The sequence below is a fragment of the Oxyura jamaicensis genome, chromosome 8 (genome assembly GCF_011077185.1).
Source record: "Oxyura jamaicensis isolate SHBP4307 breed ruddy duck chromosome 8, BPBGC_Ojam_1.0, whole genome shotgun sequence".
In the NCBI taxonomy this organism is placed as follows: Eukaryota; Metazoa; Chordata; class Aves; order Anseriformes; family Anatidae; genus Oxyura; species Oxyura jamaicensis.
In genome coordinates this window covers 1,221,194-1,242,579 of record NC_048900.1, presented here as the reverse complement: position 1 = coordinate 1,242,579, position 21,386 = coordinate 1,221,194, and the positions used below count along the sequence as shown (strand labels likewise).

Below are 21,386 nucleotides of genomic sequence, written 5' to 3'. Positions count from 1 at the left end.
TAAACAGTGCTTCCTGAAGGCCATTTGAGTATGTGATTACCCTAGCAAATTAAGAAATTGTAGTGGCATGGGAAATAAGTGCATAATTGCATTCTGAAAATATCTATGGAAAAACAAGATGCTCATGTGCAGTTCCAAAGGGTTGGCTTAGTCTCTGGTTCTCTATTTGCAGATTGATGCTTTTTGGAGAGAGGGAAGGAATAACTCAATTGCAATTCAGGGTGAGAGTAAATGTGGACTCTGAAAGCACAACAGTAGTGCAACACGTTCTTCAGTGGCTTAGAAAATCTAGACTAGTATAAAATTGTGCTCCTGTTGCTTCAGAGAAGTCTTTTTATTTATTTTATCTTTTTACTAAATATTTCCTTATTTGCCTGCTGCAATAAAAATACCAAGTGTGGGATAATAGCTACTAATTTCAATGTCCAGATTGAAAGTCTCAGCATTCAAAGAAACACCCTCATAAATGCTGGAAGTTCACACAGTATATAGCCTGTTTCATTGCTGCCATACCAGCATGAAGTACCTTTTGATCTTATAAGCTGCCCAAGTAGAAAGCTAATGATCTCTGCCATGGTTAGGATATGTTCTGTCAGTTAGGTATATTAAGATTGTTGGATATATTGATATATTCGTGTTGTGTGTATTGACGGTTGTGTGTGCATTTTTGTCTACCCTAGAAACAAAGAAAAAAGTGGTAGCCAGCCAGCTAGCTTGGATCATGTTCTGGAGAAAAGATTCCCTTTAAAGACTCACCAGTCGGAGAGCTACCTGCTGAGTGGTATGTTTTGTAATTACGCATTTCACACACACAAGCGGTGAGCTCCCAGGTGATCTGTTACACTTCAGACCAAAGTGAGACTGTAGAGTGTTCTAAGTACTGTATATTCAGTTAGTACTTATTGGCCTATATAAGCTGAATTAATAATACTGATTGCTCTTTAAGTACAGGAACGGGTTCTTTATTTCCAGTGTGCCAGCTAGTTCATTACTTTAGCGTGCAATTCAGCAGGCTTCCACACCAAAAAAAATGACAGCTACACTTGGCATTGATACCTACCCTTTTCGACAGTATTAACGTGTCCTTGCTTGTGCTTCACAAGAACTGGCTCAGGTCTTTCTAACAGTCTATTAAGTAGCGTTGACTTTCATGGAAATCCTTGTTTCCTTGAGAGCAGTTCCTTGGGAACTAGCAGTAAAGCCACTTAGCTGTAGATATCAGCAAATGCAGTGAGAACTGAGATTGGGAATTAGGGTTCAGTTCTATATTGGATGTTGAGGTTTACGTATGCAATGAATACAGGATGAGGCATAAATATTTAACACAGAAGCATATGAATCTATTTCTTCAGGTCTTCAAATCAGCTACTGTTCAGCAAAGAGATGAGCATCACTGAAATTCATTCCTTCCATACCTTAGTATGTGCTCAGGCTTGACTTTGGGAAGCTTTCCTTTCATCTCAAACTTACCATTCTCAGAAATGACTCATCTCTTACATGGTATGGCTGGAAGTTTCTGTTTTTATAGCATAGATCAAGTTACACAGAAACCTTATTCTAAGCCATGGAGGCTATCCAGCTCTTATAGCCTATGTATGCAGCAGGGACTAGAGTTATTGTCAGCATTACCACAGAATAACATTATAGTGCTGCTGTTCTGTGTATTTGGGATTTGGGGAGGATCAGCAACTGAATAGAATTTGCTGGCTAGCTCTTTCCTCAAAATACAATTTCACATACATTTAATCAGTGAATAATTTACATGAGCGGACAATTTCCTCAGGAATTGTATATGTTTTGGCTTTCTAAGTCACTGTATCATAAAAATAGTAACTTTATTTTTCTTTTTGTTTCCTTCTGCAGGTTCAAGACATCCTTCTCAATTACCTGAAGCAGATGCAGACTCCTGTCCAAGCTCTCCTGCATTTAGAACAGGCAGTGAACCTTCTCTAAGCCCAACAGTTGTTCAGAAAGTCACCTCTGAGACACAGATAGGGGAAGCTCTTAGAGGATCAGACAGTCAGCTCTGTCCAAAGCCTCCACCGAAACCCAGCAAAGCACCCCTGCTAAAGCCCCCGGATTCTCCTATGGCTTCCCACAGTTCAGATGGACACTATTGTGAACTAAGTCCTGCCAGAGATCCTGCAGCAACAAAACATTCGTGTCAGAAAACCAGCTATGTGGAGCATCTGACACGAAAGGAGAAGGGAACATACTCATTCAGGAACTCTGAAACAAGCTATTTGATCCTGGATGATGACCCTACAATGAACTCTGCAGATTGTTTAGAAGCTTCAACTGAGATGGCTGAAGACAACAGCATGTTTTCTGCACCTCTTTTTGAGACAGCGTCTAGTTTTAAACCAAATGATTTTGAATCCAAACTACTTCCTCCTGAAAACAAGCCATTGGAAACATCAATGTTAAGAAGAGTGAAGGAGCTTTTCACCAAGAACAATCCAAAGGTTATTGCACAGCATATTCTTAGGATGGACTGCAAGGTAAAAAAAAAAAAAAAAAAAAAAAAAAGGAAAGAAAGAAAAAAAAGTAATTTTAGAAAGATTTTTTCCAAAGATTGTTTTGGAAAGATTAATGGGTAGATTTGCAGCTAGTGTAATAACTTTGTTGACTTGCTTACAGGATTTTTTAGGGTGTTTTTTTTTTTTTCATTTGAAGGACAAGGCCAGAAAGGCCTTTGGATTAAAGGTGCCTCCCAACAGCTTTGACTTTAGACTCAAATTCTCAGTGTTCCATACATCTCATTAATCTCCTGTCGATTGCTGTGTATCTGATTCTCATTTAGTGCTGGCTGCTGCTATGTGAGGCTTCAGAGACATGGTGACTCAGAAAAACTCAGTGTAGGGGCATGTTAGATAAGAGCAGGACAGCAGCTCTCCAGGATGCTCAGATATATGAAGGGGGAGCCCTTGGGTTTGCAGCCTTCCTCCAGTAACCATCGCCTTATTTTAAATGGTGTGAACTTTGGAATGGGGCCAAGGAAACCAGCAAGCTGGTAGTGTGGGAGCCTGTACAATTAGTTAAGAGGCACTGGAGTGTCTTAAAGATCCAGATTTTTGTATTTTAGAGCAGGAACAGTAACTAGCTGGGACAGGTAGAGAGAAGTCTGTATTTTGTCGTCTTCTCGTGGAGCTGAGAGCCAGTGACTCGTTCACTGGTAACTTGTTGCATGCTATTGCAGATAAGAGCCATATGATGCAATGAGATTGACATGCAAACTGGGCCAAAATAAATGCTTTGTACTAAGATCTGTGATAAGGCTGAAATTTGTAGTCCTCCTTGTGGTATCAGGAGCTCAGTTTTAATGACTTTTTTAATATATGTTATATATTTATACATAATATGTATATAAAAAAATTCATTTGTGAAAGAAGCACCCATTCACTAAATGATGGAGTGAATGTCTGCCACCTGGATGCCTGAGGAGGGATCTTTGTGAAGTAGTTGCCATCAGGGTGTATCCAGGGGCTTTGTATCACACTCCTGCTTCTCTAGGAGAGAAACAGGTTTCTCAGCAGTGCTAGATTTTGCACCAGCAAGGCTTGTTGTGGCACAGATTGCTTTCATCTTTTCATAACCAAGAAAACCTGCTGATGGATGTATCAGAAATAACAGGCAGATTGGTTTGTAAATGTGTCGATGTACAGCCCTTAATCCAGCAGATAATCTCTCATTCTTATATTAATTTAGTTTTGCCTGTAATTATATCTAATTGTTACTGATATAACCAGTAGCTAATGCTGTATATTTAGAAAGCAAGGACAAATTGGTGAGGGTGGCAGCTTTCCATACTGACTTCATTAGGCACTCAACGTTGTGTCCTCCCAAAAGTCCTTTTACTGATTAATCCTTATGAGAACCCTCTAGGGTAATCTCAACAATTCTCAGCAATGTTGTATTTTTAGAAACGAAGAGAGCAAAGCACACTGTGCGACGTACGTGTTCTTTAAGGCCAAAGAGCAGTACCATGTTGATTAAGCATCGGGCCAAGAGAGCACCACATTTCCTGGACCTTGCATATGAAACTTTTACTGGGAGTGAAAGACGTAAATTTGATAAAGCATTTAGGTCACACATTTTTTGTTTTGTGGTGACTGAGTCATTGTGCAAAAAAATAATAAAAAAAATGGCCTTCTTATATGAGGCACTGACTGTCCGTAAGTTAAGTTGTTCTTAGATGACTGTATTCTAACGTGCACTCAGCTGTGTATGTCCTGCACTAGCCTGGAGTGCCTCTATGTGGGCAGGTTTGTGGTAGTTTTGTTGTTGTTGTTTTGAATAAAATTTGAAAACCAAATCACAAATTTTTGCACTTGTCAGGTGGCAAGGATACTAGAAGTTTCTGAAGAGATAAGGAGGTTTATGGGAGTGAACTCTGGTCTTGAACTGATTACCCTGCCTTACGGACACCAACTGCGCCTGGACCTAATTGAAAGGTAAATGTTCCTATTACACAGGGCAGATGGCCAGAAGGTGAGGGCATTGCTGCTTTGTACTCAACATCTCCTCAAAGAATGCTCTCTTGCAAGGTTTTCTGAATTCATGTGTACAGAAGATAATTTAGTGAGATACTTTATCACTTCTTTGGCAAAAATAAATTCCTTGAGGTCATAGGGCAACTCCATCCTTGTAATATATGGAAAGGCAAATGGTATGGAAAGCAGGGTCCTAGAGCTGCTGAACATCTTCAGCTCTTGTTTAAGCACTTGGATTTTAGGTAAAGTTCAGAGGACCTGTGTTCTAGCTGAGCATGTGTTTGTGGTAGAGAATGAAGGTAATAGCCTTTTGCAACTGGGGAAAAGGGCAGAAGAACTACTAAAGTAAAACACACACACACAAAAAAGCCACCAGAGATCAGCAGAGTTTTCTGTAAAGCCTCTGCGCAAGTTAAGGAGGAATAATTAGCATCTTCTATCCTGATCTGGCTTCTCTGATTCAGATTTCAGTAGTTCAGCTGCTGAAATTTAGGGGGAAGATGCCAAGATTTCAGTGTGGAGGACAACAGGAACTGGGTGGAGATGTTTTCTACAGGGTTCAGTCATTGATCGCATGAGCAGAATTTTGTATTCAAAACGTGAGGGATCGCCAGCCAGCCAGCTAGCATGCTATAAAGTGTTACTGACTTCCCTCTCATTTCTAGCTCCTGACAGCTCACATGCGCCTGACATACTCATGTGTGGAGTGAAACGAAAAGTAACTCATTTGGCTGGTTCAGGCAGTTAGTCATGCTCTGTGCTTATTGTTGAGTGGACTTCACAACTACTATCCTACAACACTGGCAGGCCACTAACCAGGTTTTACCTTCCTGGAACAGAGTACCACAGGAGATCTGGCTGCACAATAGTAATTAGTATCTTAGGAAAATCTATTAGAACACAAATTCAGAAAAACATACGTTCTGTGTAATGGCATCGCTGCTCTTGATACAAAGATGTTTTTAAGAAGAGCAAATAAGTATGTTTGCTAGGCACAATCAAGATGTTGAAATGAACCTTTGAATTGATCTTCTCTAAACTAATGTACAGCATAATGTATTATTGTTTTACTAATTAATAACCAGCAGTATAAATTGTTTCACTTGCAGGCATAATACTATGGCAATAGGAATAGCTGTGGATATCTTAGGTTGCACAGGAAATCTAGAGGACAGAGCCGCAACATTAAACAGGATCATTCAAGTCGCAGTGGAGCTGAAGGACTCGCTGGGGGATTTGTATGCATTTTCTGCCATTATGAAAGCACTGGAAATGCCACAGGTAAAAATCTTCTTTCACTTTATGTTCCAAAACATGGAGTTTTGTTGGTTCATTTTAACTAATTTACGCAGTAGCTATCTGTTTCTCCTGTGAATTACTAAATTTAAAAATGGATATTCCTGTTTCATTTGAACAGGTCACTAGGTTAGAACAAACCTGGACCTCTTTAAGACATCATTATACTCAGACTGCCATTATGTATGAAAAACAGCTGAAGCCGTTTAGCAAAGCTTTGCATGAAGGACAAGGTGAGTGGAAGAGTGAGCAAGAATGATACTGGTTTCAGTTTACTTTTACCTCTCCCCACCAACACTTGCTGGTGGAGGGAGATAAGGCAGCTGCTGTTTCATAGCCATGTATCATAAATTGACTACATGACCTTGTATAATGTAGTATAACACAATGAAATAGAAGGAAACAGTCTGCCAGCCACACATCAACATGTGCTTGTATGCATGCATCCATGCAGAATATAACATTGTGTGAAGGTAACATATGTCTGCTCAACCCCACGCCCCCCTCTGTGGAAGACATAGCAGAACAGAAACTGAGAAGAATGACCCTGCCTCATCTTGCCTCAAAGACAGGACAAAAATCTCCCTCTTCCTATACAGGGAAGAAAAAATTATTTCTGGCAGCTTTTGCTTTTTATATGCTTTGCTTATAGGATCAGAAGATGAATTCTGAAATACAAAGAATGGGTTAGTCAGATAATTCCTCTGATCACATCAACTGCTCCTGCATCCGTGTTGGTTGGTTGGTTGGTTTGGTTTGTTTTTTCAGCTCTAGTCTCCATAGGGGTGCAAGGGGGAGGTAATATTTCTCTGAACATTTCTGTGGCTACGAGAACGGTTAGAGAAGGAACTCTTTACTCCCACAGACTGTGTTGTGGCTTGGATTATAAACACGTTTAAAATCTCTGTGCCACTAATATTTCAGCAGAGCCTTCTCCTGTAGCAAACGCAGTTCTCCAACACTGTTAATTTATCCTGGCTGTCTTCTCCAACCCCAGCAACTTACTGGAAACTTGTAGGACAGGTGCATCTGAGGTGAGGTGCTAATAGGAAAAGTGGGAGACAAATACCAGTTTCTGACTTTGAAAGGAATATTGCAGTTATACCACCTTCTTCAGTTAGCACTTTTACAATGTCTGATGATATGGTGTGTTACTCTGTATTCCAGAGATGATCAGTGCTCCACAGAACAATATAACAGTGCCACTCTTGATGCCTCTTGTTACCTTAATGGAGCGACAAGCTGTCATTTTTGAAGGGATGGACCTGTGGGAAAGCAGCGACCAAAGCTGTGAAATAATGCTCAAGCACTTGACCACAGCTCGACAGATAGCACAGAATGCAGAAATGTACAGCTTGACCGCAGAACGGATGCTGGAAGGTAGGGAGCACCAGCAGGAGATGCTTCTGCACATTAACAGGATGTGTGGGTTATGTCTGAAGAATAAGATCTTAGCTTAAGCGACAATAGAAGTCACTGCAATAAATTCTCAGCTTTCATGGGAGCTGAGATGGTAGCAAATGTGCTGCAGAAAACTTAGGCTAGGGATACCATGGATACTGTTTAAAAACAGACAGCAAGTTAGTCATATAGTTCTACAATAAGCAATACAGCATACATTTCTGCTAAATGTACTCCAAGGTCTCAGGACTTAATACACTCCATCTTCTAGCAACTGAATGTAAGTACAGGAAGGACAGAGGATAACTTACTGCCTTTTGTACGATTAAAATTCCTACTCTTATCTTTGCAAATAAATCACCACAGTAAAATTCTTTACCAGCAGACCAAGATGCAACACCAAGATCCTGACTGCTTGCAGCCAGAAAGCAGCAATGTTTAGTAATGTGACTTTGTAATTTAAACTTGCAGTGAAAAAGTTGAGAGGGGGAAGGCATGCAAGTACTTCTGCAGGCAGCAGGTATACATCAGTAACTACAGGCTATGATTATAATGACAATTATATCCAGGCTATAATGACTATTCTAGACTATTACAGTTGGTCTAGGAAAGCCTATCCCAGTATTTGAATGGTACTGGAATATGACAGAGGGAAAAGATTTTCACCAGTCTTCTAGCTTGTTAAAAGAATTGTGCAAAAGAAACCAGTGCGCTAAAGCTTATCTTAATTGGAGGGAATGCAATTTAAAAGCCATTTTTTCCAAGTAAAAAAACTTGCTGGGTGGTAATACTGTGGGATTCTTTTTACTTACTAGGTTTCCAACCAGATGAAGAGATGAGTGAAATCTTCAAGACAGAATTTCAGATTAGATTGCTCTGGGGCAGCAAAGGAGCACAAGTTAATCAAAATGAAAGATATGAGAAATTCAACCAGATTTTAACTGCACTTTCCCGAAAACTGGAACCTCCTCTGGTGAAGCAGGTGGAACAATTAAATATCTAAGACTCTAAACACTACTAAGTGATATACTTGAAATAACCATAGCTTTCTTTTGGTAATTTGATACTGCACAAACTTCTTGCATTTCACAAGATGTTTAGAACTTTTAACTGCACAATGCACACTTGTTTTAAAACTACTGATTACTAAAACAAATTATTTATTTACTGTGGCACCAACTCATTTAATGATCCTTTTAAACAGGTAGGTTATCCCTGTAAGATAGTTTTACAGCTTTCCATGTTTCTCTAGTGTTCCAATGTTTTCATAATGTCTACAACTAGGGGCATCGGCCTCTTAATGTTAAAATGAAGCAAATAGTGTAAATGAAGTGATAGATTAACTATGTGACACCACAGAAAAATTCAGTTGTATAATATTCCTTAACTGAGTACAAAATACTATGTACAGAATTGTGAATTAAAGTCTATCTTTATGCAAAATTATTTGCATACTATGGTTGAAGAAATGATCTGTGACTGCAAAAGAAGGCTTAAATTTCACATTACCTATGAAAGTAGAAAAATTGTGTATGTGTTGGGACAACTTAAAAGTGTTTTTTTAAGACAATCTGTAGGACTTTGGCTTTTACTGGAGCCTGTACGACAGCTATGCTGCCAGGAAATGAATGATGAAATGGCAAGAACAAACAATCCAGATGATTAAAATGCTTTCCAATACAATTAAATGTGGGTGTATGTATATGGTAAACTTGCTTCATCATCTACGGAGGTGAATCACTTTGATAAGCAGTACTTACATTTTTTCTTGGATGACAGCAAAAGGTAAGTTGTTAGCACTTTTCATAGATAATCAGGGTGCATGATGTTTACATAAAGAATGCTTTAGCAGCAAATTCTACTTTGTCAGATACAGATTTAATCTTCTCAGAAGTTGTACAAATATGTTGGCAAGAACTATGGTTAGTGTTGAATTTGCTTGTTGTCATTAAGCCTGCTTGTGGAGTGAGATGTTACAGCATTTGAAAGTACTGGAATAGTGAGTAGGCTAACCAGAAAACTGACCAATACCAAAATGGTAGCATTCTGTTCCCACCATCTGTAATCAGTGCCGAGGTTCTACAACCATAACAACAGGTTACAAACTTCCTGTTTAGGCTGGGATGCTCTAAGTCTCCCTGTCAATCTTAATAGAAGAAAAAGGTTGACTCTAATTATTTAGACCATGAAAAGATTTTTTATTCCATGAAAATATTCTCAACAGAGAACACTATTTTTAAACAGAGCATTTAACATTTAAAAAATCAACATGTGCACAAAAAAAAGATTAAAAATTACTGGAAAGTGTAAGATTCATTAAGACAATTCACGTTCAAAATTTTAGAGTAAGTGATTTGTAACTAGCTACGCAAGGACAGATGTCTTTTTTCCTATGCTTAATAACCCTCATAACAAGTTGCACTATCCCTCATGAAAGCAACCTGCCTCCAAAGGAAGCAAATCCTGGTTTTAGAAAAACAAACAGTAGCGTGAAAAGAACATTCAGTCCTTTACCAGGAAGTGTTATTACTGACCTGCAAGGCTGTTAGCCAGGCAAACAAACCACAGGCCCTTTAGCAGAAGATACACAGATCACATTTCCAACTTCTAGCTTTAAAATAAAAAAGCACTAATTAAAACAAAACAAAAACAAAAACTACATAAGTAGTTTTGTCAGTATTGAGTATTGTCACATTATTATATAAATAACCCTGTATACAAGCTCCAAAAATCTAAACTTTAGAGTTTAATAGCCCCCATAATACACTAGGTCAAGCTGTGTAATAGTGGTATACATAACAAAAGGAACAAACCTCTACACAAGTCACTCAAATTCAGTTTTACTCGTAGTACAGTTCCTAATAACACTGAAATTAAAAAGAATCCAGCACTGCTGCATCCAAATATTGCTTCAGACCCCAGGAAAACAGGATGTTTTGATTATTATTTCATTTCCCCAAACAGCAGTTGGCTGGGCTGACAAGCTTTGTTTGATGCAAGTATCCCTCCCACCCCCGCCCAACATCGCTAGTCTAATTCTTATCACCCTAATAGATCAGATATGATGTATTTATTAATAGAACCACAAATGGGAGGCAAGACAACATAATCAATAGGGGCACTGCAGACAACTATATTTACACGTATAAACATATCCAAATTTCAATTGTTTACAAGTAAAAGTGCACAGAGATCATTACAAAGTATCACTCAAATTTCAACAGGTCCATACAATGAAGCATCATCTGGAAACGGACTAGCACTGCAGTAATTAAAATGGGAACTTCATAGTCAAAAACTGAAAGTTTCCATAAAAATATTTTTTAAAATATTAAAGTCAAATTAAGAGATATGCGTCCCAATGTATAAAAGTCATGATGCACCATGTATCCTGTAAAGTAGAACTCTAGAGAACACCTACCGTGGCTACCTCAGCAGCTGCAGCACTGTGGAAAGAGCTGAGACACGAAGCCCTTTGTGAGATACTGTAAGTGGTAGTGTTGGCAAACAACAGATTTAGGCACTCTAGTTTAAGGCAGCATTTGAATGGCAAGCAGTCGACTTCTGAAAACAGTCATTAGCTCGCAGTGGTGAATCTCTGGTGGTGTTCCAGGTTTTCAGTGCGCACAGTAGGTTACTGAAGTACTGAAGATGGACTACAGGTCTAGGAGTTTCTCTTGACTGGATTGTAGGCTAGAGCTGAGATGTATTATTTCCCCAAATCAACATAAATACATTATGGTCTCTTATTAGTTATGCCAAAAACTGGAATGTAATGATGGTTGCAGTGGAAAAGTTGTGGAAAAGTTATAGCAGCATACATGGATACTGGGATGAAATTCTAGTGCTGAAGATATTTAAACAGAATGATTTGTTACAAAATAAGAAAAGCAATGATGTCAAAAAAGTGTTACACAGACATGCCTGACTGTCCTAGGCATGCAGGAAGAGGTTAAGGGCGAGCATGGAGGTGGCACAGGCAGACTGGTAACTGTTGTGGTTCTAAATGACTGCCAATTACGTGAGTTAGAAAAAAGTATAAATGAGACGACCAAAGTGTAGCACAGGCTAAAATCTAGTTTGCGCCCTTCGGACCACCTATGACAATGAAAACAAAGAAATTTTAGGAGCTGTCGCCTTTTTACTCTGGTAATGGAATGTTATTTTCCTGCACAAATTTAAGAATTTGTAATGCATCCTTAATTATGTATGGAAATGCTAAGAATGTTAGTGACTAAATGTATGTCTGCATGCATTCATGCAACTCGCTTTTCCCCTTGTTTAATGGGCCTCCCAGTCTAATACCTTCCCCCCCCACCCCCCGCCCCAAGCAGCTGCATGTAACCTCCTTCAAGATCTCGCCCATTTTCTCAGAAACCCGCTTCAGGAACCTGCAGTCCAAGAGGAAAAAGAAAAGAACAAAGTTACTGAAGGCCTTTAGAAGACAGAGACGTGTGCTCAGTTCTAACAGGCCATTCTCAGTGGCTATGCATTAGCCTTGTATTAATTCCACAATTCCACATTACAAATACCAAGCTTTTAGTTTTTAGCTTAGTCTTTCCTTTTTTTTTTTTTCTCTAGTAATCAAGTAGTGCAACGCAGTTTCCAAACCTCAGTGATTAACAGTGAGGGAATTAATTACTGTACATTCAAGAGCTTGATTTCAAACTAAACATTATGCAATTCAAAGACTTAGCTTACAGGCACAAATTAAGAACATAAAACCATTCCCTTTTCCAGAGCAGAGAGCTTAAAATTCAGTGAAACATCATCAACAATTGCAAGCATTGGTTTGTTTGTTTTTTTGGTGATGGTGGGGGTAGTGTTTCAGTTTTGGTGGCGTTTCTTTAGGTTTAAGGTATCTAGAGTTAATATAATGGAGTTGTGTCCTGTACACAACCTTTTACTTTACAACCACAGAAAGGGAAGGAGAAACACAGATCAGTGGACTTTTTGTCCTTTTAATCATACTGTTTGTTCCTGAGTAGTTCTGTTGAGCTTTTAGAATCAGAAAAGATTTTCCTGTTTAAGAGGTGAAAGCTGCCAAGTATTTGCTAAGGAAGGAAACTAGTAATTTTCAGTAACCAAGTTCAGTTAGTTATTAGAGGAAAAAACCTGGTTTAACCATATAGTTCAAATTATAGAAATGGGAACAGTACATCTTACAAGTCTTTAAAACTTAAATTTCAGTTCTCTATAAAACCAAAGTATTGTGTAGAACAAGCAGGAATCCTGGTCTTTCTCCATTTAATACCTGAATTGGATTTAGTACTCTGTAGAGCAGGAACAGTGAAACAAAGTAGAAAACACTGGCCAAAATTATAGACCAATTTAATGCTGTCATATCTGAAAAAGCTGTGGCAAACTCACTTTGCAACCAATAGGCCCCTCCTCCCTTCCGGTATTCTAATGCTTTCCATGAACCTGTGTGACTTACTATTTGTCCACTATTTTCCCTGGGGAATGTATACTTGTAAGCTGCCAGTTTACTGTTAGATATAGGTTACTGCACCTTTGCTGTTTTTCTCTAGCGTTACATCTATATATGACGTTGGTACATAGCCTTCCTCTCCATTTTGTCTTCGAGCTCTTGTCCACCCATCTCCTTTGTCCTCCTCAATAATGTACAAAATTTCCCCTTCTTTCATTGCTAGAGTGCCTTCGTTATGACCTGGGAAAACAAAAGGAAAAGTAGTCTTAATGTGCAGACAGAATTTCAAGCCTTTTTTCCCAGACCATAGTTTACAGATTATATATAAACAGGAAGTATCAAAAAATCTGTGCAACAGAACATATGGTCAAACAGGCTTGCAGATGAAACCCTCGTCTTACTTGTAAAGCTGAATATTTGCCAGTAGCTGTGCTAATAGTTATCTTAAAACAGTACAACAGTACTGTTTATGAATTAAGCTTATTTATAAAATACTTCCACTGACCTTAGAAGCAACTAGTTACTCATAAAACTTAATTTACTTTAAATCATTTTACCTCTCTGTAACAAAAGAAATCCATAAATTTTACTGAAGGAATCATAGTGTATGCTCTCAACCTTACCATCAAAGGGATATATTGCCTTGCAATGTCCTATAGCTGGTAATGGATCATCATCATCAAACTCATCATCAAATTCATTTGGATGTGCATGCTGCTGTGGTGGGCCTCGAACTTCCTGATTTGCATCATCCGTGTAACTCCCTTCAGGGCTGTAATGCAATGATTGGAATGTGATGATTCTGCAGAGTTTTTAGCTCTGAAACACTGAACGTACATGCATGATAGAAAGGGTAAGAGGATGGATATTGTTCTGGGAAGGCCTGTTAACAGTGTTTTTATATTTGCTCCTGGAGGTGATTTTTCTGAAAATGTTTTGATCTAACAAAGGTTTTGGACTGAATTCTGCTACGAAAACAAACATAACTTTGACATACCTGTCTCTACAAAACATGGAAAACTGGTGAGCCTTACGGAATGGAAAGAGTTCACTTTAAGAGGCGCTGGTATTTAATGAGTGGTTCTTTCCTTTAGACTCTATTTTTCTATGCTACCGTAATGATGTGAAGTGAGCTCTAGCGCTCAGAACCCATAAGATTTTCCTCTGGAAAAACAAACTTTCAGAGGATAAGGAATAACCATCACCTTCTCTTAACTATCAGACAGATATATTGATTCTAGGGTAAGATTCAAAAGTAGTAGAGATAGAATAGTGACCTCTCTCTGCCCTGTGTTACGAGGTGGTTGATATCACTGCTGTGCCGCCTGTCGCTTCTGGCTGCTACTTTACCTTCAACTTCAGAGAGCCAGGCCTGGGGGAAAAAAAGAAAATACTGGTTTCAAGACAAAAGTTGATTCTAAACCAGCAAAAACCATTTCAAAAATGCACTTAACTGCACACTGTTCAGTTGTCGGTACATAGCCACAACGAGACTGCATTCACACATGAAATCTTGTTATTATTTCATATGAAGTATTAATCTAATCCTCTCTGCTTAGCCTATGCTCCATACTTGACTTCGGTAATAAGAAAAAAAAAATACTTTAATCTCCTATGAATTGCAGAATAAGTGATTAATAAATTCTTCTTAACAGTTTGCATCTTTAATAAAGTACACCCTCATTCTAGCTAGACTAACATACCTGAAACTAGCATAGCCTAGGGACAATTGTAGTGGGAGCTTGTTGTTAAACCAAGTAGTTTCATGACTGCTACATTTATAACCCAATAAGGTAAACTACAACATTACCCTTCATTTGTATTTTCCGATTAATTGTTTTAGATTCTCACCTCATTCTTGTGTATTTCCATCCGAAGACGGTCCATGTTGCTCATTGTCTCAGCTAATTTTGGTTGCAGACTGCTTGGATCACCCATCTGGGGATTTTTTTCATAAACATCTTTCATCTTGATGAGGGCATCTCTAACAGCATACAAAACCCCACAATAATTATAAAATTACAAACATCTGTACTGGTTCATTAAAACTAGAATACTATTTAGGTGTATGAGAGCCTGACCCATGTTTAGAGCTCCTAGATCCTAAGCACAGACATGAACTACTGCTCCCTGTAACACACCTCATTCCTTTTCCCATTCTGTCATCTTAACATTTTGCTTTGCTTTCCCATGTCATGCACAAGCATGCAAGGAATCCAACTGTCAACTCTTCTCTATGAAGTGTCAATACTGTTTTCTGTACTGTTATACACAATTTCCTAAATATTCTTTTCATAATGCACTAAGCTGCAGCTCTCTTACTCAACAGACCTATGCATTGATTTTTTTTCTTCAACAGCATGCTTTTAGGCCCGATGTTTCCTATGCAACATTAGGATTGAAATATGTATTGTAGTGAAGCAGCAGGAGGAGGCGATGATAACAATCTACATACAACAACACATCCACTAAAAATGCTTTGTAATAGCTTGTAATAGTGGATTCTCTCCTAATGTCTGAGAGCTGTTGGCTTAAGCCGACGACTTCAACTGAAACAGACATAAAGAGACCCATGATGAACCTCTAAAAAAAAAATGCACTCACTTTTGGTCAGTTTCCTTCTGTAGTTCTCTGTTGAGTTCATCAATTCTCTGCTGCAGTTTCTTGCGCCTTTGTTCTGGAGGGAGGTGGCTGAAGTCTTCTAGTGCAGGGCCCTGCAAATATGAATGCTATTAAAGGAACAGCACGCACCCATTGAGACAGCTGAACTGACATACCCACACATGAACAGCGGTCACTGGAAGCAGGATGGACCTTCTTAAAAACTCTCTACTTGACACACAGCTCTTTAAAAGACCACAACAGAATAAAAGCAAGTTTTTGGTGCCAGTTTGTAGTCACTCATTCAAGGTTCTTTTTGCCTTCTGCAATAGGTGACTCAGGGTTGTAATTAATAATTTCTAGGGTTAATAATAATTATTCTGAAAAGCCGAGCATGAGCCTCCTTATTATATCTACTACCCTTAAATCAAATTTAGCAAAATCAGAATTAATTACTAACAGTAATTTCAGTCAGAACAAAAGTCTAAGATGTATATACAATAATAGTATGTACATAATTGACTCTTTCCATGGATTATGTTTTCTATGGCTATTTAGATGCTGTCAAAAGAAGAATACTGTAATATGGACCTTCATTACAAAACAGTATTGTAATTCCCTTTCAGAAGTTCATCAGTCTTGCTGGAGAATGTATTACAAGGATCTCAATTAGACTTAAAGTTCTGATACATTTTACCTAGCATAAAACCAGTTCACAGAGCACAGAATTTATAACATCAAAATTATGACTCAAATTTGTTACTGAATCAAAACATGGTTAAATATTTATTCTATGTCACCTTTTTAATTATAAAAAAGAATATTTTCAGGGAGGAAAAAAAATGTTACTTTTCAAACACAATCCCCCCCGCGCCCCCCTATTTTTTTATACTTAAGACCAACTATTGTTATAGTGTAAGACAGTGTAAGCTTGTGCCAGGGTTATAAACAGGATGGAAGGACTTGTTTGTATGAAGAATGGGAAGAAATTTTTACATATCCTGTGAATTTGTTGTGCTAACTCTCCCCCTTGGGTGACAGACAACTACACTACTTTTTAAGAAGGAAATACAGTACACACATTAATAGAAAGTTACATTACTTTTGTGCTAGTTGCATAAGAAAGTTATTTTTAGCCCAAGAAACCTGCTTGCCATTACAGAAACCCTCCTCGGAGGTAAACTGAACTTGACATTTCTCTTCACAGGAAGAAATTCGACAGAAACATAACTGTCAAGATTTTGATACAAGCAGCCTTAGGCTCAGATGCTAATTCCAATTTTCTAGCTATGTCCCCCTCTTAAGATCTTCTTGCCCCTCAACTTCCTGATTCTTTTTCACTTGTAAAATCTTAATCTCATTACTTTTTAAGAAGGGAATACAAGACACCGTAAAAGATGGACAATCAAGATATGTAGTTCCCAAAATAAAGCAAAAGCTCTTCTTTCTGGGGGAAAAAGTCTTTTCAGGTGCTTCTACATGCTACAGGGAAAGAAAAAGATAATCACATCCTCTATATGATTGCTCCTTACAGGTCAGTTAAAACTACCCTATCCTTCAGTAATAACCAGAAGAACACTTATTTCTGTGAATTTTGCTGATCTACTCTGATTAAGATGTGCTTTTCATTTATAAAAGCTTCATTTATTTCAAATTATTTATTCCATTTATTTCAAATATAAAAGCTTTCTAATACTCCTGAACATAAAAGATCATCTCCCCTGCAAATGTTTGGTTAAATTCAAGTGAGTGAATAGTGCAGTATTCTATATTTCTCTTTTAAATAAGTTTTGTAGTCTTTTTTTATAACTATTTTATGCTGCTTTAACATTTCTCCTGACAAAAAGAAATCCCTAAGTATTTCCATTATCAGCAGCTGATGAATACTGGTCAACCTTAAAATCCCAAAATCACAGAATTAGTTGCAGCTGGATCACATCTAATTATCTCACATTAAGCATGAATGATTAAGAACATGACTGTGTATGAGAGTGAAAAGTCTGGAGATGCATTTCAGCACCTGACTTAGCAGTTATGATATGGAAACACTTTCAAAAGATTACTTTCATGCTATCTTAGCAGAAGTACAGCAGACAGATCAGCACACGGGCTTACCATCTTCACCGACCACTGCACAGTTCATTTGAAAACAGAAAGAAACGGGAAATTATTCACATGCAACGACCAGTTACAAAAATGATTAATGCCTAAAAACCGTATCTTTAAAATATTTTTAAAGATTAAAATTTAAAAATTATAAAAAATACATTTTACTGGGAGCACAAGAACAGCAAAATACAATAATCAGAAATGCACTTCTGCTTTAAGCATTACTGATTCTAAAAATGTCACTAGGTGATAATGGGTAGTTTAACTTACAAAATTGTAATACACAATTTCATTGAACAAATTTTGAATTTTAGTGCTTCAAATAATACGCTTAAAGAACTTCTGTTGTGGAGAAGAAACAAACACACAGCCAACAACACACAAAATAGCAGAATTCAATGATGATGAAGGACTGATCAACCATATGCAAATATTTTGTTAATTATAGCTAACAATCCACTACCATTGATTTTACAAGGGTAATTTTTACCAAGTGTTTTACCTTATTATCAAAGCAGAACTACAATAAACAAAGACCTTTTAAGTTAATAATTTTACTTTCTGAAAACAGCACATTGGAGTCATGGCTGCTATCCTAAAAATGTTTTACTTAGATGAAAACAAAAGCCATTTAGAGAGTTACAAGTTCATCCTCAGAGGAAGCAAATAAAACAGGTGTCAAAGCTTTGGCTTAACATGTCACAGCATTTGGAAGATCCACTACACTTTCTATGACCTAGTATGAGCCTTTCCAGAGGAAGGCCAAGCAACTTAGAATACAGTTATCTGTGACATCATTTATGACCTTCAACAATTGTTGTGACAGTTGATTAAAGCACATACTTAAAATTGGAATTTCTAGCCATAAAGATGGCTACTTTTGGCATACACTCCTTTGCAAACGTTACCATGGTAGAAACCTCAATAAAGTCCAAAGACATTAAATGGCTATAATAAACGACTTTTATGTATACAACATATCCATTTATGTATCAAGTAGCACTGAGCAAAGACCTCTCACGAGCACTAGCACTACCTGGAAATGTTAAGGCTTCAAAGAATAATAAACAGTACAGAACAATGGTACTAATAAAAGAAAGGAGCAGCTACACTTAAGACTTTTCAACAGCCTATTCCTTTATATAGAGTCATAACTTAAGCTGCTGTATGCTGCTTTCCTCTATACAGCATATGACAGCAAAAATGTAATGCACAAAGTAGGGAATGAGAGAGGTTTGGTTTTGTGATTTCTAGTGCCTTGAGTGACATCTTATACAGGGCATGTAAAACAAAATACCCAGTATGCTTGTTATCTGGTGTATGGCAACTCAGGGATAGATCTCAGTAGAAGCCAAAACAAATTAAAATACCATTTGATAGTTCTTCCCGTCAGTACTACTTGGACATCGTTTTCCAGGGACAAAACAAAATAATGCTAGCATCTACTAATCACTGATTCAAGATGTATAGAATAGATAAAGATAAATCTGATCCATAACACACACAATCTATTACAGTATACATTTCAAGGCACTTGATACATATGTCACCTAGTAAAATACTGGCAAGGTATTTCAAAATAAATAAAACATTAAGTGTTCATCTCAAAGATTTATAGAGATTAAAATATCTGATACTGTGGGATATTTGAATTAATCCAGATTTGTTTGACACTAGCACTCCTTGTTAATTTTACAGAGTACTGTGTGTTAAGTTCATACAGTTTTACAGCATGATCAATGAATTACTAAGACTAAAACATAAGAATACTGTTTCAGTTTCCATGGGCATTGTGTAGTTGCTAGGAGATGATCTTTTGCTTCAGTAAGAGATTCTAGAACTATTAATATTGTAAGGTGTTGATTTGTGAGCCAGGAATTGATACATCTAGTGATAAACAAAAAAGTGGTGTAATCAAAATCCCTGCTATTTCAGCAACCATGCAATCAAATTCAACATTGAGTGCTAAAGAAGGAATATTATCTTCATGACCAAAATAAATTATAACACAAATAATTCGGAAGGAGAAAGGAGAAATTGCCCTCCATAAACACTTAGAGGAGCACAAGAATCTTTTAAAAATGGTTGTGGTAGAAGGGTTATATGAAAATATCTGGGGGCCTGAAATAAGATACCACAATATGTCTTAAAATAAATTTAAAATTTGAGTAAATTTTAAATGTAGCTTATTTTGGTTGAGAATGACAGCAAGGGAGCCTCTGAATTGCTTACTGCAATACAACATTGTTGTGCGTTGATCTCCACATTACATCTACCATATCCAGCCTTTCTCAATGCATATGAGACAGCACGTTGATTTTGTTTTCAAGTATGAGCAAATCATGAATTAAATATAATCAAATACATCCAATTACCTCATTATGTGGATCAATATCATAACACACACATAAACTGGGCACCCTGTGTTTCACCAACATAACAGGAAAGCACCAGTGCATTTATCACTAGTAGCATAAACATTGCTAGAAAACCACTTAACAATTCCCTTTTACTGTCTTCCAGCAAATCCTATTTGCAGATTATGCCACCATAGATCAGTAAATGAATTGATAAATGAATTGATCTCAGAAAGTAGTATTTGGTAGTAATTTTTCAATAACTTCACCTAAACAGACCTAGGATGATGGAAAACAATCAATCATAAAATGCATTCAATTTGCAGTGTTTCAGTATTTTAAAATCTGCAAGCACCATGTGCTATAGCCTTTGACGTACAAAAGATAAACAAAACTTCTCTTAGTTCAGTCTTGTCATCAGTTACTATTATTTCAATTAGAAGTCAGCAATAAGATGTGATCTGTCAGATTTTTTCAGGTGACTATATATATACCCAATAATAAATTACTGCAAAAATATGTTCCATGATGGTAGGAAAACATTTGTGAATGTGAACAAACAACAATGAAAAAAGGTATCAAACACATGCTGAGCACCCTCTTTATAAAACCTTTATTTTAGGAATCAGTATCGGGAATGTTGTAAAGGGTATTTCTGTTTTATTTTCATTTTAATATGTTGGTAAGGTCTATGTAACATGAAACAAAGAAGTATTCTGAAAGTGACCTTGTAGCTGAAGTATTACGTTAAACAGAGTAAGCCTTATAATGAGGGTGAAGAGCATTAGAAAAGCCACATCACAAACACACTGCTCATAGCCCATCATGCATTTCAACTTGTTATCCAACTTACCCCTCTTTTGAGGCTTCTGAAAGAAGGAATTCTGGGCTTCCCTGTTTTTATGTCACTCATGCAATAATGCACTGGTTCAATGGAGAATATGGGATACTGGGACCCATTAGGAGTACTGGATGTGTATAAACTAGTAGGGGTTAGGGGTGGGGACTGTGGCTAATGTGGAAATAAAGAAAGCAATAAATAAGCCAAATGTTCAAAGTGATTTTAAAATGAAAAGTCTGTCTTATAAAATTTCCATCCAACTCAGAAACACCTTGTAACGTTCCACAGACACATTTACACTACAACTGTATTGCTTTTAAAAGGTTTCTGTCACAAATCTTCACAACAATTCATAGTTACAGGTTGGTTCAGAGAATGAAGAATATTCAAGAAAGCTTTAGACTCAACTTCCACAAGATCCGGTAAAGGTTCTGAAGTTGTTTATCTCCTCTCTTAAAACAGTTAGTTCTGCTTTCCCCAACCTTAATTAGAGTTATTCTGGAAGGTTGTGCATTCCTGCTCACATTTCCTTCCTATATTTTGATTCACCTTACCAGGGGAGCTATGTAAATAGAAATACTACGTGTATCCATGGAGAATGACTAAAAAAAAAAAAAAAAAAAGTATACTCAATCTCTGTAGTCAAACTGGACTTAAATAATGGCTGGACGTCATTCCTAATCAACATAATCCCTAGAGCTTTCTCTGCTTTCTTCCTCCCCTTTTAAAAAATTGCTTCTCTCATTTTTTGTCTCTTATACCCTTGCTGCTTTTGCCCATTTCAATTTTTCTATTTCCTCTGCTGCACAATTCATTCCCTTTCCAAAAGTTTTTTCTATGCAGTAACATCAAAAATA

At 37.3% G+C, this 21,386-nt stretch overlaps 2 protein-coding genes across 15 annotated transcripts in view; one reads left to right on the top strand and one right to left on the bottom strand.

The window, feature by feature from the left end:
• BCAR3 (BCAR3 adaptor protein, NSP family member) overlaps window positions 1-8,878 on the top strand; it is an 88,103-nt gene extending 79,225 nt beyond the window's left edge. For all 11 annotated transcript variants that reach the window (XM_035333893.1, XM_035333891.1, XM_035333889.1 and 8 more), the window contains 7 exons: window positions 681-781; window positions 1,864-2,501; window positions 4,339-4,454; window positions 5,603-5,774; window positions 5,911-6,022; window positions 6,957-7,169; window positions 8,006-8,878. In XM_035333893.1, the coding sequence (XP_035189784.1) occupies window positions 681-781; window positions 1,864-2,501; window positions 4,339-4,454; window positions 5,603-5,774; window positions 5,911-6,022; window positions 6,957-7,169; window positions 8,006-8,193 (1,540 nt within the window). In that variant the 3' untranslated portion in view covers window positions 8,194-8,878. The remainder of the gene's footprint in view (window positions 1-680; window positions 782-1,863; window positions 2,502-4,338; window positions 4,455-5,602; window positions 5,775-5,910; window positions 6,023-6,956; window positions 7,170-8,005) is intronic.
• Window positions 8,879-9,367: 489 nt separating this feature from the next.
• Window positions 9,368-21,386, bottom strand: part of FNBP1L (formin binding protein 1 like) — a 52,471-nt gene continuing 40,452 nt past the window's right edge. Inside the window, exons 10-17 of one of the 4 annotated variants that reach the window (XM_035333900.1) lie at window positions 20,542-20,700; window positions 17,338-17,352; window positions 15,226-15,335; window positions 14,473-14,605; window positions 13,899-13,993; window positions 13,245-13,393; window positions 12,703-12,861; window positions 9,368-11,581 (exon numbers count right to left, since the gene is read on the bottom strand). In XM_035333900.1, coding sequence (XP_035189791.1) covers window positions 11,574-11,581; window positions 12,703-12,861; window positions 13,245-13,393; window positions 13,899-13,993; window positions 14,473-14,605; window positions 15,226-15,335; window positions 17,338-17,352; window positions 20,542-20,700 — 828 coding nt within the window. In that variant the 3' untranslated portion in view covers window positions 9,368-11,573. Of the gene's footprint in view, window positions 12,862-13,244; window positions 13,394-13,898; window positions 13,994-14,472; window positions 14,606-15,225; window positions 15,336-17,337; window positions 17,353-20,541; window positions 20,701-21,386 lie in introns of all 4 variants that reach the window. The other 3 variants (XM_035333899.1, XM_035333901.1, XM_035333902.1) reach the window with 3 other exon arrangements.